The 19,580-nt window shown below is 40.2% G+C and overlaps 2 protein-coding genes across 3 annotated transcripts in view; both read left to right on the top strand.

The window, feature by feature from the left end:
- LOC113578892 (ELKS/RAB6-interacting/CAST family member 2) overlaps positions 1 to 1,297 on the top strand; it is a 162,673-nt gene extending 161,376 nt beyond the window's left edge. The window contains exon 21 of the mRNA XM_081703839.1: positions 1 to 1,297. This exon is cut by the window's left edge and continues 619 nt beyond it. The gene's annotated coding sequence lies outside the window, so the exon portion shown is untranslated.
- Positions 1,298 to 4,539: 3,242 nt separating this feature from the next.
- wnt5a (wingless-type MMTV integration site family, member 5a) lies at positions 4,540 to 18,640 on the top strand. Of its 2 annotated transcripts, none has more exons than XM_081703489.1 (5): positions 4,540 to 4,953; positions 8,564 to 8,703; positions 10,440 to 10,687; positions 14,715 to 15,007; positions 16,503 to 18,640. In XM_081703489.1, exons 2-5 carry the CDS (start codon positions 8,579 to 8,581, stop codon positions 16,959 to 16,961), a joined length of 1,125 nt encoding a protein of 374 aa, XP_081559615.1. In that variant the 5' UTR covers positions 4,540 to 4,953; positions 8,564 to 8,578; the 3' UTR covers positions 16,962 to 18,640. The 2 variants fall into 2 exon arrangements, with proteins under 2 accessions (XP_081559615.1, XP_026868221.1); XM_027012420.3 differs by having other exon boundaries at positions 4,540 to 5,488.
- Positions 18,641 to 19,580: the final 940 nt, after the last annotated feature.

Raw genomic sequence — 19,580 nt, 5'->3', positions numbered from 1 at the left:
CAACAGACTGATTACTCTTTCTCAGTGCCTATGAGAGAAGCTGCCTGTATCAAGTGTGTGTGTGTGTGTGTGTGTGTGTGTGTGTGTGTGTGTGTGTGTGTGTGTGTGTGTGTGTGTGAGTTTATCACCCAGTTGAAAAATGTTAACAAAACACAATTATTAGTATTATTCCTGATTCTTTGTTAAAGTATCAGCAAACTCCTCCTGTGTTTTCCTTTTAAAGTTATATATTGTGTGCTTTCCAGAGACCCCTCAAAGGAAACAGATCTTTAACTGTGTTGTAATGAGTGCAAGGACTTCCTAAAATACTGACCAGAGCCCTGAACTTTGACCTATACCAAGCCAAAGCTGGTTTGGTAGAAAGTTAAAAGCTGAAGAAAAAAAAAAGTAAAAAAAAAAAAAAAAATAGTACTCTATTTTTACAAATAATGTGCCAACAAAGTGTCTCATTCGATTCTGTATTTTAGTATACTTCATTCTGTGGTTAATGAGCAAACAGGAGAGCTTGTTGCCTAATTTGGTTGGTGTTTGTGTGTTTATAAATGAATAAATATCTCTGTTGGGATGTACTAGTATTGTGTATTCCACAGCCCCAAATGCAAAACCAGTGCATGTCTTGGAATTAATGCTTTAGATGAAATGGTCAAATCAGAATGGTTCATATCCCTCCACACCCATTACATCCATTTTCCTGCAAGGAGAGGTTTATAGCAACTAAAAATGCATAGCCTTAAGAACAGACTAAATATTGAATATGTGGGCCAACATTTTCATCCAAAAATTGAACTTTGAATAAAAGGCACTTAAAAATTGTGACACTTGTGGGTCTTATATGTATATACATGTATATGTTCCATGTCTAATAGTTCATAAAAATTGTAGAGATTTATCATGATTTTAAAAATAATTTTATGAGTAAATGAAAATAATTGTTGCCCCCCAATTTGACATTTACTAATGTTGAAAAGGGAGATTCATTTCTTTAGCACTGTCATATTTCAACAATGATGTTAAGGTTCCGCATTGTATTGCACTATTCTAATGTTCTAGTTGTTGTTTTTGGTGTATATTCATTTGGTTATGTTATTTGTTTTTTATTATCATATTTTGATCAATGTGTTATATCTTGTAATATGTCTTTTTGCATATACTTTTGCAATAGTTGCTTGTATATTTTGGAAAGTAGTGATGTTTTTATTAATTTATTCAGACATTTAACTAGAACAAAGTAATGTTTGAATTTGCAGGTTTCAACAAAGGTAAAGTTTAGTTTTGCTCTGTGTGTATGTGTGCGCATGTGAATGCATGCATTATAAATAATTAAACATAACGCACCTGTGCATTAAAGATTACTTTTCCTTGAATAGACTAGCATTAATTTTACAATACCTGCAGCAAACACTAGATGAGAACTTGTATGACATCATTAAAAGAGAAGTTGTATTATTCATATATTTGCAGGAAATATGAAAATATTTGAAAAGTATTTGAAACATTTGTATTATACATTACAATCAGTGTACTCCAATATTGAGCTATTTAACTAGACAATGTAAGAACTCTTTGTAAAGAAGAGGGAGAGACGCTCTCCTTGCCTCTCTCTCTTTTTCTCGCCCTCTGTCCCATAAACTCATCCAGATGTTGCCCAACTTTGCACCCACAGGATAGGGGGTGGGAGACTGGGGTGGTATTCAGCAGGAGAGCAGCAGGGGTGGGGGTGGGGGGGGGCGGGGGGTTCAGCACATTAGGCTGCGGGTTTGTCTGTAGTGGTGGCTAGAGGGAGGTAGCTATGGTTTGAAGGTTGGTTAGAGGGCATTGTGATTAGTGGGAGGAGGTTACGGGTGTGTGGGGGGGAGTGGGGCTAAGGAAGTAAGACAGCTGGTGGATTGTAGCTAGTGGTCTGAGAATCTTGGTCATTTTTACTAAACCCCCGTGGCGTGCCAGGGAGGGGAAGGAGTTTTGTACGGCATTACTGAAGATGAGCAAGCAAGGCTGTCCGTAAGGCAGGACTTGCTATTAAGGGGAAACGGGGAGATGGTGGTTTTTGCAGGAGGTCCAGTAGCCAGGAGGAGTGCCTGGCAATTGAGGTGATGGGAAATAGCTGGCAGAGGATGTGGTGTGAAGTTTGTGGTTGATGGATGCAGGGGTGGGGGCCTTTGGGACTTTGTTTCCATGGTAAAGACACTAATCATCCATTCATCCAGCATCTCCATATCTGTCCTGCAGACACACTGCGGCACTGTTTCTCTGCTGCTCTGAGTCAGTGCTCTGTTTATCTTAATGCAGTTCTCCCTTTATTCACTTTTTTTTTGCCTCTGTGCTCATTCTTGTTCTCAGTCTTATGCACTTATGCTGCCTGAACGCGTGATAATAAGTGTTTTGACCCGGTGCTTTAAGACAAACTTTCCTCTCAATCCCTTCACGGTACAAAGGCAATCTCCTAAGAATCTCATCCCACGGTATCTTTTTGGGGACATGCAGACAAACACACAAACGCAGACACTTAGAAAACAAAGCCCTCTGGAGCAGTCTAAACAATCTCACACAGTGTTCGCTGAAAGAGAGCATTTAGGAAACCTCTTTACTGTCAGAGCAAGTTCTCAAAGTTTGCGATGATCATTTACAATCACACAGACTGAAGCAGTGCAAATGAACATGCATATGGGGCTCCTGTATAATGTTCAGTATCAATACAGTCCTTTGAGTTTCTGAAAGACTCGTTGTATCCTGAATGGAGGGATTCCGGACATACCAGGATAGTCTGCGATAAAAATGTAGAATGCTATCAACCCCCCCCCCGCCACCCCCCACACACCAAATGTTTTAAGATATGGCTGGCCTCTCTTATATCCATAAACACTTGCACTTTATTTCTGCAAGGGAAAGAAAAAGGGGAAAGTGTATCAGTTCATCACAGAATGGAGACCACCTATCAAAAAAAAAAAAAAGGAACTAGTAAGAGCAGTACAGCACAGCCTTCTTAACAAGGTTGCAAGGTTTTCACTTTGAAATCCAAGCCACCTAATTATATGAATGTCCTGCTTCAGCTTAAGCAGCAAACTATGGAAGAGAAAGAGAACTTTACTATCTAGTCCATTTTTTTTCTCAGGTGATTATCTTTAAATACTTTATATACTGTGCTCTGTTCACATTTTGGTGTATATTGATAAGTAAATGATTTGATAAATATTTTCCATGTATTTTATATATTTGGTGCAACCTACTAACACGAGTAGTATTGAATTCCACCTTAAATTCTGTTGTCTTAATTAGACAGTCATGACGTCACCTTCGTGTTAGGCAATTGTGTCTATTTGTATCTTAAGTGATTGTAGCATATGCAATGCAAATGGATTTTTTAAAAGAACAATTTCAAATTTACTAAGGATTGCAGGCAATTACGCCCATAATAAATGCAGAAGTATATAAATAGAAAGCAAGGTTTTGTACCAAAAACGCACGAAAGAAAAAAAAAATTCTATAAAATATAAGATTTCAGGATAACTCTCCTCTTGTAGAAGTGTGCTGTTCATGGTCACCTCCTCAAGATCTGCTAAATACATAGCGTAAAATATAAATATTTTATCTCTCTGTTAGCACTCAGTCTAATTTAATAGGACACATCTAGGTCATCTACAGAGGAACTGTGCTGTTCTCATAAGATCGCAGCATTTGACTTCATAATTTCTTAACACCTGTACAACACAGACACCTTCTCTATAGAATAACAGAGATAGGTAATTGCTATAATGCTTAGACACACATGCCTTTACATTATAAGTCTGGTCTGCACAAGCAAACCATCTCGCCCAGCCTCTTGGGAGTTTTAAGGAGCGGTAATTCAATCCCCTCCACTCAAAAATCAAACTTGGGTTTGGCACGGATGGTGTAATAGCCCCGGGTACTTTATGAGTTTATTTTAGGTAATAGAGACGCTTGTTTTGTTATAGGTCGTTCCGCCCATTTTTACAATTTTACCCAATTCTGATGTCGAAGAGACTTGGCGGCTCTCTGGACCTTTGACACAGTAATTGCTGCACCTAAAATAAATGAATATTCGACTGTGCGCAAAGATATGTTTGAGTTTTCGATATCTTTATGATGAGTTGTTGTTTTTGGCGCCGGCTAATTTATTTTTTGAGATCAAATCTGTGCAGCGATTTGCCAACAATTTACATTTTAGGCCGAAAATATATTGGGAGGTGGATGTTTTATTTATTTATTTTACGATTGTCTTTTTTCTATGTATAATTAGAACTACATTTCCTTTAGGTATTAAACTACTTTAAATACGTTATACACAGTCTGCACAGAAATACATTTTCGACATCTTGCTGGCTTTAATCTTTCTCTGGAAGGCCATTTTCAATATAACTACACTGACATGCTGAAACCGACGACAACCGGAGATTGAATATTGTCGTTTGTATGGGCGGGATTTACGTACGTATTCTGACTCGCTACTCTTTCAGTTAAATTCTTTCACTCTTGAGTTTGTGACTTTAGAACTTTGAAAGGGATCGGAGCGCATGCGCCAAATACAAGGTTTTTCCTGCGCGCATCAGTAGCGGGGTTTGGTAGTTGCGGAAAGAAGGCGAGAGAGAGCAGGTGACAGAACTAAAGAAGTCTGCAAGTCTTTCGGCACTTCATTTCAACGGGGTGGGGGGTCATATAGATCAGCGCACTTACACAGCGCGTTCCGCCGCGTCAAGTCTGGAGATACTCTCTCAGCGCATGGTTTTGGGGGAAATAAGCTCTTCGGGTTTGCTGCTTCGCCGGTTTTGCAACACTTTCGGGTTTGGAAACCTAAGTTAATTTGTCATATTTTTTTTAAGGACACGTTGAACGGTTTTCGAAAGAATCATGGAAAGTTTGGTGCTGAACGGAAAATGGAGATTCGAATAGATGACCCATGTTTGTTGCGAAAATAGCCGCGTGGATCTTTTATAGCAGGTAGAGAACGCAAACCGCTGTGAACATCGTCTCTTCGATAACTGGATTTACTTTTTACCTTCCCAAAATTGCAGTTCTTTTTTTTTTGGTTCAGTAGCATCTTAAACGAATAGGATCTTTTGCGAAATTTACATGGGAACTTCCGAGGAGAAGTCGTATACAGACGTGCTCGCCAACGGCGTTGTTTGTTGCTTGTGAATTTATTTCAAAATAAGTGTTTCCGCAATTTCACATCCCCGCTTTGTAAAGACACTAATTATTTGGATTGCTCTTTGGACACTGTAAATAGCCTCTCGTTTTCAAACGCTTCATGTCCAAATTCCACAAACACCCGAAGACAGCGGTTCTACCTCCAGCGGGAAGACCTGCAAGCTGACTGCAAACTCCCAGTATTTAATTGCGCTTTGGATTGCAACTGTTTGAGGGGTATAGAACACACCAAGAAATCGGATAATCGTATTCGTAATTTGCTTTGGAATTTAGCTTCTGTATACTCGTCAATTATCAGAGGTTCCCAAACGCAGCCGTTTTCATCGTAAGTCACCTCTTTGCTCTCTAATGCTTATGTACATAGGAATGTGTTATGCACGTCCCTATAGTATCCTACACCAGTATTGTTTGTGATGGAAAACATAAGGGAATAAACATCAATGGTTGTACATTCTGTGATTCTAAATATGTAAAAAGCCTTTTTCCATACAACGTTATCTGTCTTCTATCGCAGGTCAATTCAAACTTATTCAAAAGGGTACTATATATTTCGGCCACGGCGACCGAAAGTTTAGTTGGGGAAACTTCTGAAACCAAGGTATTATTTGCAGCTCAAGTTGTAGTGACTGTCTCCCTCTAGCGGCTCTGCCGTCGTGGGAAATTAAGTGACTTGCACCTCAACAATGCGTAATTCAAACAGTTGCGCCTAAATTTCTGCGTCACCGCTTGGTTCCTTTTTGCGCACGGTTAAAGCGCACCAGAATATTCACATAGCCTTTTAAAAATTTGGTTTTCTAGTCATTGAGGGACGCTGTCAAGTGTAATGTTTACTGTATAACGTTAAGTAGACACGAACTGGGTGTTTTGTATAGGGTTATTGTACTCTGCAGTTAGTCTGATATTGTTGAAACGCTGGGTAGCACTAATATCGATGTATGCTCATTTGATTTCGATTTAACATCGACCATAATTGGTGGTAGCAGAGTTATTGTAAATGCCGTAGTCATGATTGGTCTTCGAATAATTTTAACCATTATTAAACTAATGAGGCTTCTAACTTATAAAATTTGTTTTATGGTAGACCACTCTATTTTTAAATGTATGCACCTGGATTCAAAAATATAGTTTAGACATGTAAAATACGTCGATTTTTCGCGGTAAAGTCGACTTTTCATCTCAAATCTTATTTCCTAAAAAAAAGAGGAAACGAAGAAAACTAAGAAACACCTAGTTCACTAGTGCCTAGTGCACTTATAATGTTACTAGGATGCTGAAGTGTTCTCCAATTACCTGTGAATGCTCCTTCTTTTTGCCCATATGTTGTTTCTGTTTGTCTGAATAGCTATAGACGTTCCTGCTCAAGCAAGGGAACCTCCGAGGCACTAACTGCTCAAGGAGTCCCGGGCGATGTTCAAGCCGATTTATATTATTTTGTTTTAATGACAGGATCAGTGGGGTCTGTTGGTTCATCTGTCCTCTGGGTCGCGCACTGACATCCGTCAACGTCCAGTTCTACTTATTGCATTTGTGTTGCTTGTTAGAAAAATGTGTAAAGTCTGAATCCAGAACCGTTGTTCATTATAATTTAACAAATTTAGTATTGCTTTAAATTGTATAAACACAATCGACACGCAAGTATTATTTTTATTATTACTATTATTATTAATAATAATACTAATAATAATTAATGCGGCATTTGTTCACAAAAGAATGTGTATCGGAGCTTTATATTCTTGCGGTCCATTTTTTGCGATTTATTATTCTTTTCTTGAGCAAAAACACGCTACAATCCGACATGGGGTTCTAAATATCCCATCAACGATGTTAAAAATCTCTAAAATAAAAACACATGTTCCTTGAGTGATGCAGAACTGGGCGGAGAATTAAATGATTATTAGGGAGGCCCCGTTTCTTTTTCTACGAAACTGGAAAATGTAAACCATGACAAATTACTCTCAATCTGAATGCTCCCAAATCAGAAATGGACTTTAATTGGGCTCTTGGCAGACGTACGTTCAGTTTAGGTGTATTGGTGGGGAAATGGTTTAACTAACTCTTTGGTTTTATGTTATACGTGGAGACTTGAACAGTTTGTACAGTACATATCTTATGTATAAATGCAACATACGTCTTTGCGCGTAGACGCAAAGGAACGATACAGGGCTCGAGGTGATCCAAATAAAGAAAAAGTAATTTTGCGTCCTTTCAAATCCGGCATGGGATCCTTCCATGTGCAAATCTTCTTAACTGACATGAAATTTATAGTTTCATAATTCTCATAGTTTATTATAGCAGAAAGTCTAAAATCATTTTGTTGACTTTAACGTAGGCATATTTATTAATGTTTAAATATACCGAATCTAAATTGTGTTCTCGGGACAAACTTACCATTACTCACTTCGGACAATAAAATACGAGACCAATGCCTTAGCCCATACTTACAGTTCAGTATCAGGGATACCAGCCGATGATGTTTTAAAAGACTCAAAACGTCCCCACACGGTCACAGTGAAGCTTTCTTTTACTCGAAGTGCTGAAGTCAGCTTCGGCGGAATTAATTATGAAAATGAACAAATCGTTATTTCAAGAGAAGGCAGCGGTGTAGGTCTGCGCCGCTATGTCCAATGTTTATAGACTATACGGCCCCAGGCACCCTTAGTCTTCTAAACACGTCGATAGCAGGATAATCATAAACTTTAATCAAAACGCCAGTTAAATACATTTCTTTGTGATATTATAATAAATACATCTTTGTGACATTAGGCTAACCATAAAATGTCCGACGACTATATCGCTATTTGCCACTTTCTCGATCTGTCTTTTTTATTTATTTATTTTGTTCTGATAGACTAAGTCAAACATCGTAAACACTTTACAAAATTGCAAATGGAAAACCCCATGGATCTGGGTTTGGATACAAAACATCATATCCTCGCGCAAGTGAAATGGAGGGCGGAATGTTCAGTTCTGGGCCCTGGTTTGAACGTGAGCGCGGGCACGGACGGGCTAGCATGCGCACTATGCCAAAGAGGTTGATGGCTCTTGTCTCTTGGGCTTCACATCTCTGTTTTATATGATGTGTAAGCTCCAATGGTTCCTGCAGGCAGGGAAAATCACAAACTCCAGAATCACACACTCTCTATTTCACACATACAAACACAGTGATGCATCTACATGTCGACACACATTCATCAACATATGTTCATAAAACAACACAAACTATCTCCACACACAGTTACTACACACTACATAGCTTTTACTCACAAACATACACGCTGTCCTATAAACTGCATATTGCAATCACACAAACTAGTCTGCCTTGGTATATGCTGATCTTGACCCATGTGGATATCTGCAGCTGTGCCTTTGAGAAATGACCGGTTTTCTTCTCTCTCTACAGAGCTGCTCTTAGACAATGCTCTTCAGGAACAGGCTGACCTGCTCTGGCTGGGTGGGAGCCATGAACACACGGCATGGAGTGGTGGCCATCACTTTCCTGGCTTTATTCTTGCAGGTTGTGGTGGAGGCTACCTCTTGGTGGTACGTGTTCGTTTACCTAATACAGGCCTAAGATGAGTGCAACTCCCTGCCCATATGTAGGATGCTGGCCAGGCTGGCTGCAACTGCCGCAGAAGCCCAAATCGCAGACTGGACCTGCTAAGACAAACGCTCGCTGTCTTGTTGCTCTCTTCCCTCTCTGCTACTGTCCTGCTCTTAGTATGTCTCTCTCCCTTACCTTATCATTTTATCCTCCTTTTTTCCCCCTTTTCTGAGTGCCAGATTGTGCAGCGTGGCTCTGTCTCTTGTGTCCCACCACGTATGAACTCATTCATGTGCGGTGGGGCACGCGCGTACACTCAGAAAGCAAAAGTAAAGAAAAAGACCCAACATGCTGACTTTAGCACATACGCGCAGCTCAGATCGGACTTTTCCCCCTTCTTTATTTTCATTTCCCCTGCACTGCCAAACCAAAATGATGAATATTATATAAAACATAGAATGCTGTGGTTTTTGAATGAATTTCCAAATATGTGCAGGCACGAACTGTGTAGGCCTTGCGTGCGCGTGTGTGTGTGTGTGTGTGTGTGTGTGTGTGTGTGTGTGTGTGTGTGTGTGTGTGTGTGTGTGTGTCCGTGCGTGCATGCATGCACACACGTGTTTAAAGTATGTTTGAGTTTTATGAGTTTGTCCTTCCTATTTCCATTAATAGAAAAGCAAAATTGGTCAGCTCTCAGCCAAAGATGAGACAGACCAAATGCATTTGTTAAACAGTTCAAGTCAGTACAGATTTCTGCTGATAGCGGGGTTCTTTTCACTCAGTGTTACTCAGTATGGCCGAGTATCAGTATGGGTGCCATGCGTATTAGGTTTTGGATACAGTGCATCAGAGACAGTTTTTAACTAAAGGAAAAACAAATTGCTGTACAACTCTGTCCAAAATTTTCAAAAACAAAGATTCAGGAATGTTTTTCTAAATCAAAATACAGATTTTATTCCCTTGGTTTGATTAGAGTTTTTCAATGGTTTCACGGTGATTCCTGAATCTGGTACAGTTTCTTCATGGAACGGAAGTGAGCAAGCCTGCTTGGATGCATGCAAACAGAGGATTCTCCTTGCTGTGTCCCTAATTATTTGCTGGAAGAAAACGAATGGTTTGTGTTTGAAACTGTGCAAGCGGTGGATTTCACTCTGATTTTGTGCATATCAGTTCTTACTGCGTATGATTTCTGACAGTGCGTGTTTTCAAAGACAAGCTGCTGTTAGATGAGGCACTGAATGACAGTGGATGAAACGGGCCATTCTTTCCCAGTAATTTCCCTTATTCCCTCCTCAAATACTCAGGATTATGTACTACATGTATCACAGATGTTATATAAACCAGACTCGTAATCTTAGAGTTTATTTTGTAAAATTTCATTTTTCTGTCCATTACCTTAAGAGTGAATAAGACATCCTGTAACCACCCTAGGTAGGTTCCGTCCATAATGTAGATGAGCATGATTATTTATTTTTACAACTAGTTGACAGCCCTGTACTTTGAGGGAGAGAGGGTGTGTGTGTGTGTGTGTGTGTGTGTGTGTGTGTGTGTGTGTTTGAGTAGGAGAAGTCCTTCCTTTATTCTCTGAATGCTCACACGTGCTAATGATTTACTGTGTCTAAGCAGAGAATTGTTGGGGGTACTCACTTTCCCCCTTTTGTAATTTCCACAGTGTATCATATTTCCTGGTGGACTAATTGGGTGGGTGTGTGTGTGTGTGTGGGTGTGTGTGTTACAGGTCCCTGGCAATGAATCCACTGCTGATTCCTGAAGCTTACATCATAGGGGCCCAGCCTCTGTGTAGTCAATTGGCAGGCTTGTCCAAAGGCCAGAAGAAACTGTGCCAGCTGTACCAGGACCACATGCAGTACATCGGTGAGGGAGCCAAGACGGGCATCCGCGAGTGTCAGTACCAGTTCCGCCACCGCCGCTGGAACTGCAGCACCGTGGACAACTCCTCAGTATTTGGCCGCGTCATGCAGATCGGTTAGTGTTTGGCCGCGCACACACACACACACACTTGAAACCCACACATGCAACCTCCCACATTCTTCCCAGTTTTAACATCCTGTGTACATCCCAAAACACTTCAAAACAACATTAGCATATTGACCTTATAGAACAGCTGTGTGTGTGTGTGTGTGTGTGTGTGTGTGTGCACACGCGCACACGTGTTAGATTGTGCTCTTTGCCTCCATAACATTAAGGAGACACTACATATTCTTTACCCCATCCATTTAAACTCGCTAACTGCGTCTTTGGCTGGCACGTGCACAACATGGACATATTAGGTGCAAACTCCAACATGACCTCCTTCCAGACTGGAGGTTTGGAACTGTCGACAGCGCTGGCTCTCCAAAATGAGATTAATGACCAAACATAGCCGGCAAAAGAGAGCAGACAAGTCGCAGCCAATAAACGAGACTGCTAGTTTCCTTCACGTATTATATGTGATTTGCGGGTGCTGGTTGACCTGGTGGTGGTTCTTTCCTTGTGCCACTCTCCTGACACGTTGCTCAGTCATCTCTTATTCATTGTTGCAGATTTTTTTGATCATTGTTTTATTTTGTAACAAAGTGGGTTTTCCTGTTTGTTTGTTTGTTTTTTTAGGTGTCTGTGGGTGTGTGTGTCTGTGGGTGTGTGCGTGTGGGGGGTTCTATTAAATGCAAAAGGGAGTGCATGGAATGGTTCTTTTTTAGTAGCTGTGGTCAGGAGAAATACATCTACAGTGAGGTCTGTGAATAAATCATAATAAATCAAGTAAATGGGTGCTGCCTCTAGAAGGCTTGCCCCTGACACTGAGAATGGTGAGTAATTGTGCTTTGCCTAAATTCATGTCTGTCGCTAAACTAGGAGTGAGCACAGGCCTCACCCTGTTAGTGACGTAGCGAAGAATCTAGCATGTTTGTTTGTTTGTTTGTTTTTCCTTTTTCTTCTAATAATCATGATGTGAGGATGATTCATGAGGCATGGTGCATTGTTTGTATACACATTAAGTAAAACACATTCAGCCACTGTGTTGATCATATATACGGACTGTTTGCAGGTAATGGATCCGGATGCCGCATCAACACTTGTAAAGGTGGTTATTTGGTGATATTTGTGAGCTAGCATAACTCTAGCCCTTTTAGAGTGATGTGATGTTGAATTTGGTTCGGTTTGCTTGTCTTTGGTTTTGTAGACCTTTCAAATGGTAGGTAAAAAGTCTGGCTAAGATCCTTGTCTTTCACATTAAAATTATTAGCATGTAATACAGCCAACATCTAGCATTTTGGCTTACAACAGAGAAGATAACTTCTTATATTGATTTATAAGCAGCCCACTGGTGTAGTTGAGTTATATCGTTTATGACTACAAGCTAATTTGATAATGCATGTTACATTTAGATATTCATAAAAGCCATGGTTTGTTGACTTCAAATAAGCCTGAACAGAAATCCTGGGGGAATTGTAAAAGAAAACTACAAAACCAACTTTAAGCAAGAACGTGCAATTAAAAGCATGACTCATTTTAAGGCATGTAATATATTGGCTCTACCAGTGCTTTACGCCAGAAAAGTGTATTGGGTTTGTTAGAGGAGGATTCTCTTCATGGCATCACATCCCACCACGCCCTGTAAGAATTCTTTTTAGCTGTCTATTCCAGCAGGTTAATAAGGAATCTTTATTTCAGAGTTGTCATGGCTTACCTGTTAGCTTTGAAGGCACAGACAACTTGGCTAAGGCTAAATGGTTAAGTAAGAGTCTCTAAATGTGTCCCAACACAAACATCATTTCAAATGATAGAAATACAACACATGCCTGTCAGGGCCATGAAAATGTTCATTTCATGTTCATTTGAGAGTATCCTGGAGATTGATTGTGGAGATTGGGAAGAGAAGGTTGTTAGGGTGCTCTGACCCAGACTGGCAACTCCAGATTTGGGGAGGGGGGGGATGGGTTAGGTTCGCTAGGGAATTGAAAAAAAGCTCTGAAGAGTTGGGGAAAGGCACTTTGAGGACAGCACACATGTCAGCAGCTTAACTTTTCTAAAATATATTTTTAAAAAGTAGTAATTTTCCCTTTGCTTCACTGACCCTTCAAGACTTTCCATCTGGATGATATTCATGCTGTCTTTCACTCTTTCTTTCTTTTTCTCCCTCTCTCTTAATCCTACCCTTTTATTTCATCACCTGCAGTGCTTTAGGATGGGCAATGTCTTTATTCAGCTGTGGGACAGGAAGCTGCCTAAAGCCCCAATATTGCCTTACATTCCAAATCCCGTATCTGTGAAACACCTACAACTCATAATAGGCTATTATGAGGTCTTTCAAAGTAATAGATTCTCTCGCTGAGGGGAGTCATCTTAACAGCAAAGCGCCTCAAATACAGCCTCCCTTTTAATGCAGGAAAGTCTGTGGTCTTTTGGGAATCCCTCAGGCATAATATGAAAATTGCCTCTGAATGGCTGTGGATTGGGGGAGTTGAGGGGCAAATGGAGGGCCCTCACAAGCTGCTACATGGCTGGATTTGCTGGAATGTCTGTCCACCAGCAGGGGGCACCATCACATTTCTGAATCTCCTCCATGTCCCTGGGGAAATGGCTAGACATACAGTGTGTCAATAGAAGTGATCCATCCATTTGCATGGCCTCCCCATGGATGTACTGCCAAATGGACTCTACTGCAAGCCTGAATGGATGTGCACAGAACCCCCATGGGTAGACAGTGGATGAAGTCTTGGATTCCATTCTTTCTTGGACTCCTCCAGGCTTGTGAGAGTTGCTACATAATGAGATGTCCACATGGTTCTTTTGTGACATGATTTTACGAGAACTGTAATTCTGTAAGTTATTGATTGTTCTTGTCATTAATCATCGCGGTGCACACTTTAGCAAACATTGGGGCCAAGAAGGCTCTCCAAAGAACTACAAGTGCAGTAATGTTAAGTACTTTCAGGACTAGAAGATTGGTGACTGGTTCATGAACTTCTAATAAGAAGTCCAGACCTAGCTTGACATATTTTTATTAATCTCTTTATTATGCTGTCACTGGCAGAACTAGAGAAGTAAATGGTAATCCTCTTTCATACAAGAAATGTTCATTTAAATATAATGATTAATTGCACACAAGATTCATTTCTCAAATTATACATTTACCATCTCTACTGTACATACCACCTACTTTGTCAGAAATGTATTTATTAGTGTTAAAAACATCTTGTATGTGCATGATTAGAGATTACAGCATGTCAGTTATAATGAACACTAACTCATCAATGCTCAGTTTCTGACCCCAAGACCACAGCTGGCTCGACCATTTTGGCTGGGAGACCACTCTGAAGCCACTGGTGTCACTGACACATTGAAGAACTCCAGCAACTTTGATGTGCCCAGTACATTTATACCAGCTCACTGCCCACTACCATGAAAGTACCATAATGATGTCAGTGATAACTTGAAAATGTAGCAACACCCAAATCATATCTGATCCTGTGGTCAGAACCTGATCAGTGATGAATATGGAAGATGATTGTCCTCTTTTAGCTTGTGTTTATGAATCTTTTCCTTTGTACTTTCTGCTTCACTCAGGACTAATACCTATGTAACACTGCAGTGACACATTGATCACAAATGAAAAATACACTGATCACATTGGGGAAAAATAAACATAGTTCTTATGTATGAAAAGAGTTTTAGTCCACAGTTTTAACACCAGTAACACCAGCTCTCTCCCAAATGCATGCACACACACACACAATATTGCCTATTGCATTTACTGTATGATTTATTTTTATTTATTTATTCGTTTATTTGTTTATTTATTTATTAACAGCAACATTTCTGTGTAATATTAGTCAAGGTCCAGTTACCAAACTACAGACTGGACTATACTCCTACCTTTTTTAAAAACCAAACAACTGCCAGTCGTTTTTATTAATTATACTTAACAATAATTCCTCATTGTCTACTCTACAGCCTCTCCTCTGATCATAATAGGAGTTCATCATTTCTCTTTGTCCCCACCCCCAAACAGGGAGCCGCGAGGCAGCGTTTACGTACGCGATCAGTGCAGCGGGCGTGGTTAATGCAGTGAGTCGAGCCTGCAGGGAGGGTGAGCTGTCAAGCTGCGGCTGCAGCCGGGCTGCTAGGCCCAAAGATCTGCCCCGGGACTGGCTGTGGGGAGGCTGTGGTGACAACCTCAACTACGGCTATCGCTTCAGCAAGGAGTTTGTGGATGCTCGCGAGCGAGAGAAGACCCATGAAAAAGGCACCATGGAGAGTGCACGGCTGTTGATGAACCTCCATAACAATGAAGCAGGACGGAGGGTGAGCTCTACCTACCTTTACAACATAATGGCTTTAGGTGAAACATGGCTAACGTTGCTAATAATGGCTGAAATTAAGTGGTTATAGGATCATTCTAATTTGGTTTTCTCTAGCTATCATTCATTGTTAGCCTTGTTTTTTTATTTTTTGTTTTATGAAATGTTTCTCCATTGGATTTTTTTCCCAGTACATTACTTCATACTTCATAAGTGATTACTTCATGTGCTGTATCAGTTATTGATGGAAATAGATGATATCATGCAAGTGGAAGTCTCCTGGAATCACTATGTAATCACTTTGGAATAAATAATGATTTAGTCCTATGCAAGTGATTGGAATGATACTAGCCTCTAGGAGGCCAGCAGCTTCAAGATGTTGGCAGGAAGACTTTCCTAATAATGGTGCTTTGGACTTTGGCCCCTCACAGATGTTAAGAGTCTCACTGAATTGTAAATCACATTGGAGTCACTTCTCTTGCACCAACTGTATCATTACATAGTTGCTAGATGTGTTTTGAAACTTAAGATGTGGTGTACAGTCAATGGGCAATGTACAGTGCACAGTCACGGACACAAATTTAAAAAAATGGTAGACTTTTATTTATTTATTTGTACATCTTATCTATGAATAGAAAGTAGCTACAAGTAGAAATAATGGAATACATACAATATGTTTGTTTTATTTATTGCCATTCTCATGACACAGGTTCCATATTGGGAGCATGCATTATATGGTTTATATGTGGCTGGGAGTGAGAGTGCAAGAGGGGAAACGAGAACACAGGGCTAAGCTGTCTTGTATCATCACTCGTGTGGGGAAACGTCTTGCTCTAGCCCATCACGTTTGTGGAGGGGACTTTTGATCTACCCGTTTCTGAAAGGCTCATCAGATCTAATCGGAAAGTCTCGTTTTAGTCTCCCTCCACCTCGGCTGAAGCCATTTCAAAATGAAATCTGTAGCCTCCTGAAGGAATTGCATTTGTGAATGATAGGTGTTCCACATAAAGATTGGCTAGGTCAGCTCTGATTGTGGGAGTTGGCAAGTTTTGTTCTAAATCGCTGAAGAAGATGCGTCCATGCATAGGATTCATTGTAGATTTTTTTTTTTTTCTTCTCTGAAGCAAGAGCTTTCTAGGCAAGCTTTAAAAGACTAATAATTTTACTTCAAACCTGGAAAGCTTCAGGAATCAATTAAGCCCTTAGAACAATTGAAAAACTAAAGCTCCCTCGAGCGGACTGAGCTGGGTTTTGCAGCCAAGCAGAGATGGTTAAAATGACTATGTAATCAAGGCCAATCATGTGTGGAAAATGGCAATAACCATAACAAACTACTGGTTATACACTTATGTTTGTCACATATTGCCTATTTTAGGAGATTTCAGAATCCTGTTTCTCAGTACTTTACAATTGCTAACCTACTGGTCAATTATTTTAGATGTTCTGCTTTTGTAATTTTCATGCAAAAGAATGTAATATATCCTCTATTTCTCCCTCAGATGGTATCAGACTTGGCCCATGTCTCTTGCAAGTGTCACGGCGTGTCGGGCTCATGCAGCCTGAAGACTTGTTGGCTACAGTTGGCTGACTTCCGCAAGGTGGGCGATGCGCTTAAGGAGAAGTATGACAGCGCCGCCTTCATGAAGCTGAACAGCCGGGGCAAGTTGGTGCCGGTGCACTCCAAGTTCAACCCACCCACCAGCCATGACCTGGTGTACATCGAGCCCAGTCCGGACTACTGTGTGTTCAACAGGACCACGGGCTCGTTGGGCACGCAGGGGCGCCTTTGCAACAAGACGTCGGAGGGCATGGATGGCTGCGCGCTCATGTGCTGTGGCCGTGGCTATGACCAGTTCAAGGCCACACTCGTGGAACGCTGCCACTGCAAGTTCCACTGGTGCTGCTATGTCAAGTGCAAGCGCTGCTCCCGGGTGGTTGACCAGTTCGTGTGCAAGTAGCCCCCTCACCCTCCCACCCCAGCCCCTGCTCCCTTTAGCAACAGAGTGTGTGAAAGAAGGTTGGAGGAACGTTGGGAAAGATGTGGAATGGAAAGAAGAAATAAACTATATAAATTATATTTATAGAGTCAAACAATTATAACGTTGTGGAAAAGACTGACAGTTCTTCTTTGTTTGTGCGTGTGTTGTTTTTCTTTCTTAAAGCAATAGGTACAAGATGTTTAAAGAAACTGAGACTATTTATTTTCTGAGATTTTTTTTTTTTTTTTTTTTTATTCTGGCTTTTAAAGTGGAGTTCTTTGCAGTTAGTGCAAACCAATGACCCAGACAAAGCCAAGCCCTTCGATAATCCACAGAGGGTAAATCCGTATGTTTTGGCCTGATAAGAGCACTGGCATTTTCCTTACCCACACTGAGTGGTTTGAGTAAATCAGAGCTTTAAGCATTTCCTTTCAGTCTTACTCACTGCCTGCTGCTCAGAGCCTGACATTTGTAGCTCACTAGTGGATATATATTATGTTTCATGGATAAGCTGATCAATTGGCCTCAAACCCATGCAAGCTTTTGATCTGCTGTCTACACGCTACTCCATATCTGCAGCCTAGTTTGTCTTGATGTAAGAGAGTTTGTATTTTCACAGGCTTCAGCTCCATGCATATCCACTGTTCAAGGATTCACAAACACTTGCGAATGTCCACCAGCACAAAATTTCTCATTAAGTAAATTATTAACTGAGGCTGTCTGACAATTGCCCCTAAGGGTGCACATATCCTCTTGATTTTGCTCTTGCTTTCAACCCTACGCACACCTATCCCCACACATTGCAAAGAACAGGTGGAGAAATGAGACCTGCCATGGGCTGACTTACAGCAGTTAGGTGTCTCTCTGATTTTGAGTATGGAAAGATATAATGGGTGTCATGTGCAGTGTACATGCTGCACAGTATTTACACTTTCATATTGGTGGTGCTACCTTATGATGGGGGATAGACACTGAGAATCGACTAAGAGTAAATTCAGTGAGAAGGCTAAAAGTAAGTTATATGCCGGTCTATGTTCCCTGAATCCCCTGATTTTTCTTTTCTTTTTTTTAATGCACATTAATGTTGTCACCATTGGTTAAAATGTGTCTACCTGCTTGACAAACAGATGCATCTGTAGTCAAACTGAAATATTATTTTTGGGGTTCATTGTCATAGATGTTCATTTACTACTATACAGTTACCACTAGTTATTCCTACAATGTCCTTATTTCATTTTTATCATTACTACTATTCATTATAAATTCATCCAGTATATTTATTAGCTGTCATCAATTTGAGGCTTTCAGAAGGTATTTCTTATGACTGGCTTTTTATATATGTATTTTTCTTTTAAGTTGAACTGTTAAAATATGCTCTAATAAATGTTAAACATTAACAAAGTCAAACTTTTGGGGAAAAAACTTAAATCAGTAGTTTGTTTTATAGAACAACCTTCCACTATGCAATTACATGTTCTGCCCTCATAGTCTTATTTGAAAAAGTGACAATTGTTCTATATTTGTACAGAAATTATTAAGGTAAGATTTGTCTGTATTTTTATATTCTCTAATTCTGAACTATGAAGCATCTGCACACAAGAAATTCTCCAACTTTGAGAAACAAACCTCTTCAGCAAATAAATAGGTCTGGAATCGTACACGAGTGGAGTTGGTTACTTTTCTGACATCTGTACTGTTTGGAAGATTTGTTTGTTTTATCCTTGTGTTTACCTTTTGTTTTTAAAATATATTTTTTGAGGTTCCTTAAAATATAGTGTACAAAGATCACACATTGTACTTTAGAAATCTTCTTGATCAAATGATTTGCTAGTAAAACATTTTTGAGAAACCATATTCATGGTTACAGATGGTTACAAAGTCACTGTAGGATTGGCCCCACAATTTGTATAAGGTATTTACAAGTGCAGGTGCAGCAAGATGTCTTGCAGTACAAGGTAAAAGTCTGCAGTGTAGAATTAATTTTGAAGACAAATGGGGAGACGTTCTGAGATGTTGAGAAAGGCACTGTCAGCAATCAAACAATAATAATAATAAAAAAGGGAAACCAGCAGCAAAACCTCAAAAAAACCTTAAAAAATAAATAAATAAATAAATAAATTACAATTTTATAACTACCCTTTTTAAAGACTTCTTCATGCTAAGATGACCTTTGAGGTCAAATAGTTCTCAATGCCATCATGGTTAACCTGCATTCATTCATTTATTCTGTACCCATACAGTTTTCTCATTAAATGTGCATGCTCGGATGTTCCACGTGGTCTCCCACCGCTGCAACCAGAGACACGCGGGCTTCTCAAAGCTACCTCCACTTTCATTGTTCATGCGATAAAACGGGGGGGATTTTTATGCTTCAGATTAAGAGCACTTTGCCGACATCAAGGGAGCCCTGATCTCTGCGGCCGGCATGCTTTATCTCATCTGAACATATCTGCAGGCATGGCATCTGATGCCTCTCGAACCGGCGTTTGATGTCTAACGCTAGTTTATCTAAAACTACATGAAAGGGCTCCCTTGCTTCTAGTCTTACTTCTAGTGCTGGCTAGCAGCAGCGAGCCGAATGCCTTCCGTTTTAGGTGA

This window comes from Electrophorus electricus, chromosome 20 (genome assembly GCF_041902795.1).
Source record: "Electrophorus electricus isolate QZ-2024a chromosome 20, ASM4190279v1, whole genome shotgun sequence".
NCBI classification, from domain to species: Eukaryota; Metazoa; Chordata; class Actinopteri; order Gymnotiformes; family Gymnotidae; genus Electrophorus; species Electrophorus electricus.
The sequence above is the reverse complement of the archived record's forward strand: the minus strand, read 5'-3'. Positions and strand labels throughout refer to the sequence as shown.

Bases quoted from the DNA above. Each gene is read 5' to 3' on its own strand.
- wnt5a (XM_081703489.1), top strand. From the start codon at position 8,579: ATGCTCTTCAGGAACAGGCTGACCTGCTCTGGCTGGGTGGGAGCCATG. The intron at 10,688-14,714 runs GTTAGTGTTTGG...ACCCCCAAACAG, and splicing joins TGGCCGCGTCATGCAGATCG to GGAGCCGCGAGGCAGCGTTT. The intron at 15,008-16,502 runs GTGAGCTCTACC...TTTCTCCCTCAG, and splicing joins ACAATGAAGCAGGACGGAGG to ATGGTATCAGACTTGGCCCA.